Source organism: Mus musculus, chromosome 5 (genome assembly GCF_000001635.26).
Source record: "Mus musculus strain C57BL/6J chromosome 5, GRCm38.p6 C57BL/6J".
Classification (NCBI taxonomy): Eukaryota; Metazoa; Chordata; class Mammalia; order Rodentia; family Muridae; genus Mus; species Mus musculus.
In genome coordinates, this window is record NC_000071.6 from 93264285 (window position 1) to 93278752 (window position 14468).

General features: G+C 43.7%; 1 protein-coding gene across 1 annotated transcript; it reads left to right on the forward strand.

Annotated features, from left to right (window-relative positions):
* Positions 1-3288: 3288 nt before the first annotated feature.
* Positions 3289-11947, forward strand: Ccng2 (cyclin G2). Its single transcript, NM_007635.4, has 8 exons — positions 3289-3513; positions 4338-4475; positions 4981-5118; positions 6510-6760; positions 6917-6995; positions 7079-7177; positions 9054-9259; positions 10590-11947. Exons 2-8 carry the CDS (start codon positions 4338-4340, stop codon positions 10711-10713), a joined length of 1035 nt encoding a protein of 344 aa, NP_031661.3. The 5' UTR covers positions 3289-3513; the 3' UTR covers positions 10714-11947.
* The last annotated feature ends 2521 nt before the right edge of the window (positions 11948-14468 follow it).

Genomic DNA, 14468 nt, shown 5'->3' on the forward strand with positions numbered 1-14468 from the left:
CAAAGATATTGCCAGAATTATTTAAGTACACCAGTGTTTTTTTTTTTTTTTTTTTTTTTTTCCAAACAGCTGTTGCCCAGGTTCATCTTGCCCATTTGTCAGGACTATGCTTTTTCTGATAAGAGGACAGGAGACTTATGGTGGTTGTGACTCTGTTCTGCCCCCTTGAGCTGCCCTTTAGAGGCATGGTCTTTGATATGGGGATGTCCTAGTAGTCAATTGAAAGTCAGGGTTGTCTTCTTTACTTGTGAAAATGGAGCCTCACTGGAGGGCAATCTTGGTGAAGGAATGTTAGCAAAGACGTTCACAGCAACCCTTAGCTTCAGTTATGGAACAAATCTTTCTTTCAGTTTCTAACAAGCCTGGTTACTACACTACTATTTCCCCATCATATTGGAGGCAGCACTCCTTTAGACGAATTCTACTTTCTCTAACTTAGTATGTCCTGAGCAAGTTTATTAGTACATCCTTCACTGGGTCAGTTTTCCTAACCAAGTTCCTCTTGCTCACTGCCACGCCCCTATCACTGTGCTGAAGAAGACCCACCCAGTATCACATAATAAAGGGAATTCCCTCTATCTTTTTTGAGTGCTGAAAGAGTTTTGATTCCCTTATTTTATATGGGTGATTGTCTAGGAACGTGGTCTTCAAGAATTGCTCAGAAAAGCCCAAGATGAGCTTAATGGATTCAGCACAGGAAGAATGTCTTGTTTTAATAAACAGCACCTACAGGTCTGGTGCAGCTAGCTGAGGAGATAAGGACAAGGCCAGTCTGCAGAAAGACTTCAGGGAGAGGGAGGGGGAGGGGGAGGGAGAGAGAAAAGAGAGAAGAGAGAAGAAGAGAGAAGAAGAGAAGAGAGAAGAAGAGAGAAGAGAGGGAGAGCAAAGAGAGAAAATCGGAGCAATCTCACTTCCTGGAAAATCATTAAAAGTTTGCAGTGGGGAGAGGATGTAATTTGGGGCTAGTATTTTAAAGGGCTGCTGTCTTTCCATATTAAAGTGTTAAATGGATGGAAGTGGAAAGTCAGCGAATTCACCAGTATAAAGCATCCCACTTTGCAGGACTATTCACATCGTGTAAAAATCAGCGTATGTTTTGTATAACTTCATACCCTCTAGAGGGCTAAGAAAAGGATGGTTTCTTCAAGCTTTCTTTTTTCTTTCTCTTCTCCCCCTTCTGACAAGGTCTCACTCTGTAGCCTAGGCTATCCTTGTACTCACCGCAATGCCCCTGCCTTAGCCTTCCAAGTGCAGGGTTTGCAGCCGTCACACTTGGCTGGCTCTCTTCCTTTCTGTCTCATACAGTATGTTATTTATAAAATCTCCTGCCACATTCTTTTACACTTCCTCTTTCACATCACTTATTTTATAGCCCTGGCTCCTTTTCTACCTTTGGCCATTGGAACACAAAGCTCTCCCCAGTCTTCTTGTTCGGCTCCTAAACTTCTCTCATCAGTTGTTTCTTTCTCACCACTGACCCTGTTAGCTGGGCTTTTCCCCTGTTGCAAGATATGTCTGAACTTTAATCATAGCTCCATTCTCTCATCGAGTCGCCAATTGCTGTGCGAGTTTACAAGCATGGACTTTCATCCAGATGTACGTCACTAACGTAATAATTTAAATAATGCTTAAAAGATCAACCACACCTCGAATAAAATTATATAACCTGTAAATCATTTAAGTGGTATGCTAATATTTTATGTTCTAAAACCAAGAAGGCCACACCCCTCTGAAACTGGAATGCTAGCTAGCCCTTTGGTGTTCTCTTCCTCTGCTGCTCTGTGCTCCAAACAGATGTCTGAGTCTCTTTCCAGCTAATACACAAAGCCATCTATTTGAGTAACTCTTCAGCTGTTAAAGCGGTACTAGGTGCCCTCTAGTAGTTTATAAGCTCCAAAGTGACTCACAGAAAACACACCCAAGAGTAAAAAATTCATTTCGGAGAGGCTAGCTGTTTAGAATTCATGAAGGCTCTAAGTTACCGATTTGCATGTTTGTTAGGAGGCAGAGATCTGAGGGAATAGAAAGTAAAACAAACAAACAAAACCAAAACAATCTAGGGAATTTTCCTGCCTCCCGACAGATACTCCACTCCGTGTGAAAGTTAGCCCTGCCTAAGGCATCTAGTTGGTTTGGTTTTTGCTCTGCCTTAGGAGAGGTGTCAGCTTAATAACAACGTTAATTATAATAGACAATAAATGATAATTTATGGGCGATCAAGAACCAAGAGGCTGTGGGAGCCTTCATTAAAACCAAAAGCAAACAGTACAACCATAACCTCTAGAAGCACACTTATTAGATATCTATATACCCTCATCAATCTGCAGTTTTTATTGAAAGGTCCCTCCTTTGAACTTTTTATTATGGAAAAAAAATTTCAAGGCACACAAATGCACTCACAATTCTGTAATGCAGTCTCTACTACCCACCGCCCAACTTCAACAAGTCAGCTGTGTAACCAACTAGTTGAATTTAGCTTTTTTTCTTTCCTGAGTCAGATCGATTAAAAAAAAATTATCTCGGTAAGCATCTTGGAATGTTAAGAGCTTGACTGTTTATTGCAAAATACACCGGTGGTACAACTAAGAAGTTCAGGACGCCCTTCTGCACTCCTGGAAACGCTGTTACAGAGTTATGTGACCTCGGATTTTCGGGGTGTGACCAGAGGCGACAGCCTCGGGCCTCGCCTAGACTGAGCTAGAGTTCCTAGGCAGCTGTGGACCCCGGCACGTAACCGAGCACCACAAATGCCACCCACCCAAGCATGCGCAATCCAGACCCCAGAGTTGCTAAGGCCCCGGAAGAAGATAAGAGAGTCGGGATATATTGAGAGCCAATCAGAGGACGCAACAGCCAGTCGGCCAGCCAATCCAGATTCGAGATTAAATCAAGTCCTCAGCAGTCGGCTTGCCCCACCCTTGTCCAATCAGGGAGCCCGCTACTTTGGGCGGACTTTTCAAAACAGCGAAAACAAAACAAATCGGGGGACCTTTAAAAGGTGTGAGGCGTCCAGAAACTGTCTCCTTCCGCTCTCCGATCGGCTCGCTCATCTTTGCTCCCTTCCGGTTCCATTCTGAAATGAGGCTGGAATCCAGATTCCACTCCCTACCATAGATCCTGGCTCCGCAAGGCCAAGAGGAACAGAAGGGGCCAAGAGAGGCTGGGAACTGAGGCTCGGAGCAGGGACTCTTTTTCTCAGATCCACTGGGCGAGCGAGCGAGGATCCCTCCGCGCGCAGTCACGCGCCCCGCCCCTTGGGGGCGTCGCAGACTCAAAACAAAAACAAGGGGTTTGCTCAGCTCCGGAGGCTGCGGCGGAGCCGGGAGGAGGTGGCGGTGCAGGGCGGGCGCTGAGCCCCGCTGAGGAGCAAGATGCAGCCGGGGCTGTGAGGCCGGGCGGCGGCGGGGAGGTCGGATGCGGGTCTCGGGGTGCCGCTGAGGAGGCTGGTCCCTGAGCTCGGAGACGGGTCCGGACGCCCCCGCCGCGCCGGTCCGTGACGCCGGGGCCGACACGGTGAGTGGGCCTCCCGGGTGGCTCTGGGTTTGGTGGCTCCGGGTCTGGATCGCGGTTTGCTTTGATGGTGGAGTCCCCCAGCCGCAGCTGAGGGACTGACAGGGGCTCCAGGGTGTTCTGAGGCTATACGGTGGGTTGACAGCCCCGGGGCTTCGCACCGTTACTGAGCCCAAGTATTAGGCTACTGCTCGCTGCGGGCGTACTGGACTCCCCACTGTCTCCCCAGCATCCCCCAAGCTACTGGGCCGCCCTGTCTCGAGTTGCGGGGCTCGTCAAAGCTGCAGAAGCTGCGGGGGTAGCTTGGAGGTGGGCTCCGCGACGGGCTCCCGGGGCGGGGCTCCGAAGCCGCCTCCTTCCAGTTCTTTGTTCAGTCTCGAGACTCCCCCTCCCTTCTCTCCTATTGTGCAACGCCCCGCCCCAGAACCCGCTTCGGTGGCTTCAGTCTTCCGGTCCCCCGCTTTCCTCTAGGGCCTAGAGTCTAGTTAGAAGTCCCTGCTGTGCTGTCCAGGTGATGCGGACAGTAGGGGACATTACGCTTCTTGGACACTTTTCCTGTACGTCAAACGCTGTCGGCCACAGAGCTGATCAGAACTAGCCCTGGCCAGCGGAGGTGACCGAGATACTGCCCCCCCATGCCACGCCTCCATGTCTTTAGGGGAGGATTCCCCTGAGGCTGGCGGACGTGACCGATCCCCCCCTCACCCGGTTCTGGCTTGCGTGATCTGGGGCGCCCCTAGCTGGAGGGATCGCGGCCAGCTCCTTCTGCTCTCACACCCTACGTATCCGGATTATATTCTTAACCGGCCGCGGTGTATTTGCTGCAGATGAAGGATTTGGGGGCCAAGCACTTGGCAGGTGGCGAAGGGGTTCAGCTTTTCGGATTGTTGAACTTCTACCTGGAACAAGAACAGAGATACCAACCTCGGGAAAAAGGGCTGATCTTGATGGAGGCTACCCCGGAGGTAAATTTGAGAATTGATAGGACTTGGGGGAAGGTGGGAAGGTAACTTTTTGGTTTTCCTCGTACCAAATCAGTACCAAAGGCTAAAAAGTTAAATCCAAAATTGGCCTCACCGTACTAAGAAAAAACGTGAAACGTGAAAGGGTTCTGCTTTTGTTTTTAGTGAATGTGGAAGTTATACCAAGTGTACTGTAGAGGCGTTTCTTCTGGTGGTGGGAAATTCCTAGAGAATATTTCTAATAGGATCTTAGATTGTGTCAGAAAAACCTCATCAAGGAACCCACATTCTGCTGTAACTACCTTGGGTGGGGCAACACTTCACGTTATATTGAGTTGGCTAAAGTTCTGTATTGGATAAATTTTAAAAGTAGTGATTTATCTGAACGTAGTGTGATAGCTTTAGGAGGTCATGTGTACAATGGGGAAAACTAAAGGGAGAGTAGGTTTTGAACCACCTCTATTCCATTCTAAGAAAATAAACTTTGATTCTTGGTTTTTAATTTCAGAATGATAACACTTTGTGTTCAAGACTGAGAAATGCCAAAGTGGAAGATTTAAGAAGTTTAACTAACTTCTTTGGATCTGGCACTGAAACTTTCGTTCTGGCTGTCAATATTTTGGATAGATTCTTGGCCCTTATGAAGGTATTTAATTGCTTTTTATAAAATCCATATTATATTTTATATCTTTATTTTTTGTTAATTTTTATTTTATCTTTTGATACACGGTTTCTCTGTGTAGCTCTGACTGTTGTGGAACTAGTTCTATAGACTCGGCTGGCCTCCAACCTCAGAGTTCTGCTCGCTTCTGCCTCCCACTCCCAAGTGCTAGGGTCAAAAGTGTGTGTTTCCACTTCTGACAAATCAACATGTTTCCAATGGCCAGTGCCCAACACAGTCTCTAACACATACAGGGCTCAATATTTGTCAAATGAAATGTAATAAAGCCTCCTGATTATAAACTTATATTAGTCAAATTGTGATCATTCATACTAGAGAGACTGGAAAACTGTATTTCTGCGTCTTCAATAAGGTTTTGCTGTGCCTCTTAAACATGTCCTCTAGTAAGACATTACAGAGGCAGGCCACTATACTTTAAGTACTCTGTGCGTGCTTCCAGGGGTTCAGGGAGTCAAGAAGAATTAACTAAAATTCACTTTGTGAAAAATACTGTAATATCTGTTACAGGCTCATTTATAAAAGTGCCCAAACTGAGTGAGAGGAAAGAAGCTAGACTTTTTATAAAAATAAAATACTGTGTGTGGTGTGTGTGTGTGTGTGAGAGAGAGAGAGAGTGAGAGAGAGAGATTTTCATTAGTTATCCTGTTTCCCTTGGAGCCTTCGTGGTTTTAACACTGAAGCAGGACAAAGAAGTATAAAATTATGCTAACGTTGATCTGCTCCCTTCTCTGTAAGGCCCTTCAAAGCAGGCAGCCACCGTCTTATTAATAGTCAGCAGCAACCGTTAAAAACATGGAAATTCTCTGGCCAATAGGATCGCTGTCAGCTGCTGGGTCACTTTTTAGGGCCCTGAGAAGAAAAGGGCAGCCATTTGTCCGCAGCAGCAGCTGTACATATGTCCTCCACCCTGCAGGGTTCGTGGGGGTGCTTTTCCTGGGCAAGATTACATCACATAATGGTAGAGTTTCATACAAAAAGAGAAGATGCAGAATAGTTTCCCTTCATCCAGTCAGGAGAGTGTGTGTGGTATGTGTTCAGAGAGTTTTTTTTTTTTTTTTTTTTTTTGAGGGAAGATGTACTATTCTCAGTTTTACTAAGTCAGAAATACAAACTATATTTCAGTGCCAGAAAGCAAGCTTTTAAACCAGTTTTGGGATTTTTTTTAATTTGCATTTAAATTTAATAAATGCTTATATAGCCATTTTTTTTTCTTGTTAAAGAGTTTATGGTGGTCTGAAATGTAAAATGATTGTGGGTAAAGGTGAGTGCATCTAAGAGAAGCAACATGGCATTATTTCAAGCGTCGTTTGTTGCCAAATCAAAGTATGATTGGTTCCTCGTGTTCTGTTTTCTAGGTGAAACCGAAACACCTGTCCTGCATTGGCGTCTGCTGCTTTTTGCTGGCCGCCAGGCTGGCGGAAGAAGAAGGTGACGTTCCCCCCACGCACGATGTGATCCGCATCAGTCAGTGTAAATGCACAGCGTCTGACATTAAACGCATGGAGAAAATCATCTCAGAGAAACTGCACTATGAGCTGGAAGCTACCACTGCCTTAAACTTTTTGCACTTGTACCACGCGATTGTATTTTGTCACACTTCAGAAAGGTGAGTGGGGCTCAGCGGAGTCACCCCAGGCCTTCAGCGTGGCTGCCGCCAACAGATTGTTGTTTTAGTCTGTCCAGACTTTCGACTTGGATGTGAGTGCTTAGAAATGAAGGAACTGTTGTAAGGGTTCACCACAGCCCCCCTTGCTTTGTACAGGAAGGAGATTCTCAGCCTCGATAAACTCGAAGCGCAGCTGAAAGCTTGCAACTGCCGAGTTGTCTTCTCCAAAGCAAGAGTGAGTCTCTTTCTTGTTTACAGGTCTGTCTTACAAGATTCTATTTTGATTTTTTTCCCTAATGTTTGTTTATTTTTTTGTAGCCATCTGTATTAGCTCTGTGCCTTCTCAATTTGGAAATAGAAACGATAAAATCCGTGGAACTGCTGGAAATTCTCTTGCTTGTTAAAAAACATTTGAAGGTAAATATCTTTGTTTTTGTTTTTTTAAGCAATCGTCTTTTCTTGTGTTACCTTTTTTTTTCTTCCTTGTGGTGTCTTAATTACTCGATACAATCCTTCATGAAATTTTCAATGTCTTTGTTTATTTTTCTCTTGTAGGTCAGGTGTTAGAATTTTTTGACCCAGACAGTATTAGTCCAGAAGAAACTCTGACTTGGTCAGCTTCCTTCTGAATGCAGGTGCTCGTTCTGGGGACTCGTGCCCTATGTGCCCTATACAGGATAGCTGTCCTAGTCCTCAACTCTGCACTACAACATACTCTAAGTACACTCCTGGCTAGGCGTGCCCAAAGGCAGGAGAGCGGTGCATATCCCCAATGACTGTTCTTAGCTGTGGACCAGAAAGTATACTAGCTATACCAAGGTGATCGAGGAATCCCCTCATGTCTGTGTCTGTAGAGCTGAGTCATCGCAGTAGCACTACCAAAGGTCATTAGCAGTTTTTTTTTTAAAGCTCCTTAGGTGGGCTACTTCTGTAAGTTTTTGCAGTTGTGAAAACCAAAACCAAAAGCCCAGTGCTTTTCCTTGCTTAAACTAATAGTCTAGTTAAGGAAATGCAAAATTTAACATGAAACGGTATGCTTGTTATATTGTGACTTAGTGTTAGATAATGGTGAATATGAGAAGTAGTTTGGGATTATTAGCAAAGAAGTAGACAATCCAGGATGTGTGTGCTGACTGGGAGCCTGGACCATCATCTGTGAGAATGAAGGTTTGGACTGCAAGGGCTTATGCTAAGACATGGGTAGGCTAAGTAAGTTGGGGAAGTCATTTTTAGGTTGGACATGCAGGTTGAATATCCAGGCTGCAGTCACAAACAAGGTAAGTGTATCCAACTCAAAAGGTAGCTCTCTAGAAGCCAAGTATGTAGGTGAATAGGGAAACATGGATAGCCATTTCAATTCAGTACCCAGAATCCACAGTGAGAGAACTGACTTCATAAAGTTGTCTCCCTCCCCCCCATACACACACACACCCTAAAAACAATAGAGTTTGTCCTGAGTTTTGAAGAAAGGGCTAATGAGAATCAAAGGAGATCATTGAGGACATATGTAGGGACTGCTAGTTGCTGTGTTACAAAGAGCTAAATATGGCCAGCTTCAGTGGAATATAGAGGCCAGAATGGTTTGAAAGGATCCATTTTTAAGTCAGAGGTGATGGCATCACTCAGAAGACTGAGGTGGGAGGATTGTGAGCAGGAAGTCAGTGGAGTCCACACAGTGGGTGAATGCAAGGACTTCCGGGCTCAGTGAGCCTGTAAAACATGGACAGAAGCCTTGTGTTAGCTTCTGTCTGTCACAGCTTTCTCTCTCTCTGAACGTGAGCATGGCAGTAATACGTGAGACCATCTTCATGTCTGGTGGGATCAGTCCAGATAGCATTCTTTAGGTGGGGAGGACCTGCCTTTGGGAACTTCCTTGATAATGCTAACTTTAGTTTGTATCTTCTGTCATAATAAAAATGTGTACCATAAGCAATTGAAACTGTGATTTGTTTAAGAAACATTTATTACAGAAAGAAAACAATTTTTATAGCAGATGTTAAATTTCTTTTGTTCAGCACTACTAAACAGTGTACTTGGTTGGTGTTTTCTTAGAATAGGCAGATATTTTTTGTGGGTTTTTTCCTGTGTAAGTAATACTTGGAGTGTTATTTCAACCAGCAGTTCCCATGTTTTGACTGCACATTACAATTGACTGTAGGACTTTAGAGACACTTAGCAGCCAGGTCATATTCTCATCTGTTGAATCAGGGTACCTGGCACCAATGACCATGTGACTTTAAGGGGCAGCAAAGTGTGAGAACCACTGTTACAGCATCTTCATCTTCCTACGCAGCTCAGCGACACTGAATTCTTTTACTGGAGGGAACTGGTTTCTAAATGTCTAGCAGAGTATTCTTCGCCTCGCTGCTGCAAGCCTGATCTGAAGAAGCTGGTATGGATTGTTTCGCGACGCACTGCGCAGAACCTCCACAGCAGCTACTACAGTGTTCCTGAGCTGCCCACTATCCCAGAGGGGGGTTGCTTTGACGGAAGTGAAAGGTAAGCAGGCGTCTTCCACAGACTAAATGTAATGGTGGGTTTTGTTAAAAACAAAACAAAACAAAACAAAACAAATCTGTAAGGGCCAGCAAGGTGTCTGAGCAGGTAAGGCCACTTGCTGACAAGCTGGAGTTTGAGTCCAGAACCCACACTGGAAGGAGTACCAACCACCGTAAGTGATTTTTTTTTCAACTCTACACATGCTGTAACATACAATACACCCTCTCCCTCCCTCGTCCTCTCTGTCCCCTCCCTGTCACCTGAGATAAGTAAATACATATAACTTAAAAATTGAAAGAAGAACCGGGGTGGAAACGGAACTCAGTTGGTAGTGTTTCATGGCATGCATGGAGTGTTTTGATCCCCAACACCATTAAACCAGGTGTGGAGTTGGAGGCAGGAGGGCCAGAAATTCGAGGTCATCCTTAGCTGTTCATGATTTCAAGACCATGTTACATGTGAGATGCTGTCTCAAAAAGAAATAAAATCCCTTGCGGAGAGTTAAAAGAGAAAATCCCTCCTCACATGGCAGTGGTTTTTCATGCCAGAAAATGAACTAGTTTTTAAAAAATAGACAATTTGTAAACCTCACCTCAAAGGATACTTTTATCTTCTCATTTTACTTACTTTGGAGACACAGTTTGGTTATTAAAACAAAAGCAATGCAAACGCAAACAGTATCCGGGCTTTTCCTGGTTGGCAGGGATCGCAGACGCCACACAGACATCTCTTTTTCCAGCGCTACACTTACTTCTGTAAAGTGAATTTTAGTAAATTTGATTGTGTGTGCTATCATCTAAGGACCAGAAACTCCAGTTTCATAGTGTGCTCTTGCTTTGGTGTTTGAGGGAACCGGAGAAGGAGTGACTGATACAAAGGATGCCTTTAAACAGATGCAGATTGGCAGACTTCTGTGGTTACCTCTGCTGCAGTTAATGGTACAGGCAGAAGAGATGGCACTTTTGTGCAGCTCTCTTAAGAAAACTATTGTTAGCCGGACATGGCAGTACATGCCATTAATCCCAGCACTTGGGAGGCAGAAGCAAGCAGATTTCTGTCAGTTCAAGGCCAGCCTGATCTACATAGTGAGTTCCAGGACAGCCAGGGCTACATAGAGAAACCCTGTCAGTGAATGAATGAACGAACATTATTGTTAAGGAAAGAACATCTTATAACTAGAATAGACTTGACGTGAAACTCAGTTCAACTGTGTACATGATGATTAGCTTTTGAATATAATATCTGTGTAAACTGCAGCAGTCAGAGTTGTAATTTGCTGATAGTCATGTGTGTTTTCAGCAGTGACACCCTCCTGTCTTTTTCCTTTCAGTGAGGACTCTGGTGAAGACATGAGTTGTGGAGAGGAGAGTCTCAGCAGCTCCCCACCCAGCGATCAGGAGTGCACCTTCTTCTTTGACTTCCAAGTGGCTCAGACACTGTGCTTTCCACCATAGAGGTCACATGTCTGTGTCAGGGTTTAAAGTGTGTGTACCTATTTCAAAGCAATACTTGGGGGTGTGGGTAGTTTTCTAGTCCAGCCCCCGTCTAGACAGGAATTTCACAGACTGGAATACCTACCTTCTATTTATTATTCAGATCAGATCTGGCCTATTTTCATATTTAATCCTAAGCCATCAAATGGGTTAGTGCCTCTTAACAGTACTTAAAACGTTGGCACTTTATTTTTTGTTGACATTTATCTTGGGGAGGAGGGAAGGTGCTGATTCCTTCATTCCTTTCAGGCCTTTGAAAGATGAACAGTGTAGCCTGTCTGAAACTGTAGAGCCTTCAGGTGTCTTTATTTAATAGGTTGGGAGTGTGCAAGGGCTTCCTTAGCAGGGACAGAAGGCAATCCTTTCATGGTTTATCTTGGATTTCCTTCTCCCTTGTTCTCAGAACAGAGACTGCAGTACTCTTGAGTGTCAAACACCAATTCTGTTTTTCTAATGGTGGTGTATTGTCCGATACAGATCCTACATGTTAAGAATTGACATGTCTGTGAATTTTAGTTCATAAATGTCTTGAGCTTTCTGCTGAAGCAGAAGTTGCCATCAAGCTAGGACTGTTAGTTGCATTCTTAATACCTAAGTATTGTCAGACTGTAGTATTATTTTAGTGTTACCTAAAAAAGTTCATAATCTGCTAGCTTTGCATGCACCTGTGTGAAAGCAGAACAGGGAATGGAGTTGATAAGTGCTGATTTAGCTCATCTCACTTTCTTGTATTAAAATATCTGCATGATTACTTTCTAATTGTTTTATAATTCACATTTCATAATGTATTGTATATGGGTGCCAAGATGTGAATATGAAGTGAAAGACCTCCAGTGTTTGTAGTGTTAGTTTAAAGCAATTCTGTGTGGTGATGGAGCCATAAGGATGAAGATGTGTACACTCTGTACACTGAAGCTTTTGTACAGAGAATTTTTAACTTTATAAACCTATGTGAAAATGTAAATCTTTAAAAATGTACATAAAATACTGTATTTTTTTACCTTTGTGTGTGATAATTGGTCAGTGCATGTAAATATAATTTATTGTGTGTTCTATATTATACTCAGACATTGATGACTTACTTTTTATTAGTAAGTCAACACCCAGTGAGGTGTTTTCCAAAGTAGATTTTTTTTGAATTCCGAATAGGTCATAATTCAAAAATAAAAATATTAATGAATTCTCCTTACATGTATTCCTATTTCAGTTTTTAATTGATTTTTGGTAAAAGTACTTGGTGCATTTTAATGTGAAGACTTGAAGTGAGGCTGAAGGGTCCAACATAGCTTTCTAACTGCTGACGAGCCCCCTGGATTGGAGTTTGTCATCAGTTTGTCCCTTAGTTTTAGAAATACCACAAAGCACTCTGGCACTTGAGAATTGACCTGTCTCCAGGTGGATTCATATTAAGCTTTCAGGAATGGCACATTAATCCAAATGCCTGCTTCTTCACAGTGAAAGCCAATGACACAATACCAAGTAGGCCGGTCTGTGATCTCTGGAGCGCTGCTGGGTGAATAAGCAAGCCATGCTTGGTAATGGAGGCCCACTAGTTCCTAGCACCTTGCTTTTGGTAACTTGAGGTTTTTAGGTTTACTTTTTGGTTTTGGTTTTGGGTTTTTTTGTTTGTTTGGTTTTTGTTTTTACATAAGGTCTCTATATAATCTTGGCTGTCCTGGAGCTCACTGTGTAGATCAGGCTGGCCTTGAACTCACAGAGATCTGCCTGCCTCTACCTCCCCAGTGCTGGAATGAAAGGTGTGTACCACTACACTTGACCTCTCTTTCAAATTAAAAAATAATGCATAGGTTCCCCCTTCTTTTGGATTTTGTAAACTTGTAGCAAATCAAGCACACTGAGTATGATGTGTTTGCTATTTTTGCCCTGGAGATACAGGCATGACCTGTGTATTAGTGTTCTATGACTACAGCAACTCTTACAAAGGACAACATTTAACTGGGGGTGGCTTGTTTCAGAGGTTTAGGCCTTTATTGTCATGGTGGGAAGCATGGCAGCACACAAGCACACATGCTGATGGCGAAAGAGCTGAGGGTTCAACATCTGGATTGGCAGACAGCAGGAAGAGAGTGACACTGGGCCTGGCTTGAGCATGTGAAACCTCAAATCCTACCCCCAGTGACACACTAACCTCCAACAAGGCCACACCCCTGAATGACCACTCCCTGGTGACCAAACATTTGAGTCTATGAGCCTATAGGGACCATTCTTAAATCGCCAGAGCTTCCTACTTTCCCTGTGAGGCATCTGTTCTAGGATGACCCTTATTAAGTAGCTTGGGCAAGCTACAATATGCTCTGCTTCAGATTTTAATTTACTGTGAAGTATTTGTGGTCTCTTCAGTCCCTTGCATTGTGTTGGTTTTCTTATTAGATCTCTCTGGGTGACTCTACCCATGCCTCTTCTTCTACTCCTAGTTTTTTATGTATTTATCTTAGACCTTTCCATTGAGCTTATTAGTCACCCTAGCCATTCTACTGGGAAGTTTCTGGTTACTCCTAAACCTGTTCTTACCTCTATCTCACCAAGTTAGAATTCTACCTGTTCAAGGGAAAAACCTGGCTAGTATTTTCACCTCCTGCTTGTTTACTGGAGAATAACTACCCTCATTTGGAGGATGTCACTTATACTGTTTAATCTCCTTACTGATTCTCCTTTTCTACCTCTTGTTTGGTTTACACATAAGTGTGCATGCATGTGCACACACACACACTGACCCTCCTATAATAGTGTTTACTATGCTATTCTTGATATCTTTTATTCCAGGTTTACTTAGAGCTGGTCCCTACTTGCTGCCCATTTAACCCTTTTAAGTATGCCAGTAAGAATGTCCTGAAAATTTGTTCAAAAGGATCCACTCAGTAAGAGAAACCAAGTCTACTCTGAACCTATTGCCGGGCTATTGTTGGCTTGTTTTCCCTTGCCATTTCCTGAGGCTAAAAAATGTTAAGGAAGCTGGCAAGCTGGCTGCTATGTGGAGGAAGATGGGCTGGAGTGTGTGAGTGTGCATGTGTGTATGCGTGTATGCACTTATGTGTGTGCTCGAGAGTGAGTGAGCATATGTATGAGCGTACATGTGTGTGCCCGTTTGTGTGTATGTGCATGTGTGTGTGAGTGTGAGTAGGCATACCTGTGAGCATGTGTGTGTGCATGCATGCATGTGTGTTATTACAAAGGGACTCACAAGCTTGCTATTATTTAATAATGCACCTTTCTCAAGGAATTGAGTCAGATTGAGACCCAGGCATCTGCACACATGACCACAGTGTGAGGAGAGGCTTCCATTTGACCTCGTTCTTGATCCACCCCTTTGAGTTGACAAAAAATTTGGCTCTTTTGGTTTGGATGTTGTGGTTTACAGTGGAAGCTGGATGTGTTTTGCTATTGTGCTGGTGTCCTGTTGGGTCCTGGGTCTCCACCCATGTGACCCTACTTCCACCTCTTGCCCTAGGATTGAGATTATGTAAGTATTGTGTTTTAATAAACCCCTTTGGACTTTAAATAAGAGTTTACATTGAAGTTAATTATACAGATGTTGGCTGCAGAAGTCTCATGGCAACTTAAACCATTTTCTTGGTCTAGGATTTTGTTTTTTTCTTCAACTCCTGTCATTTAAACACTAGATTGTAGCATGATGTGTCCCCTACATCCTATCTCCTACCACATAGGCAAGTTCTGATACAGACACACCACTTCAT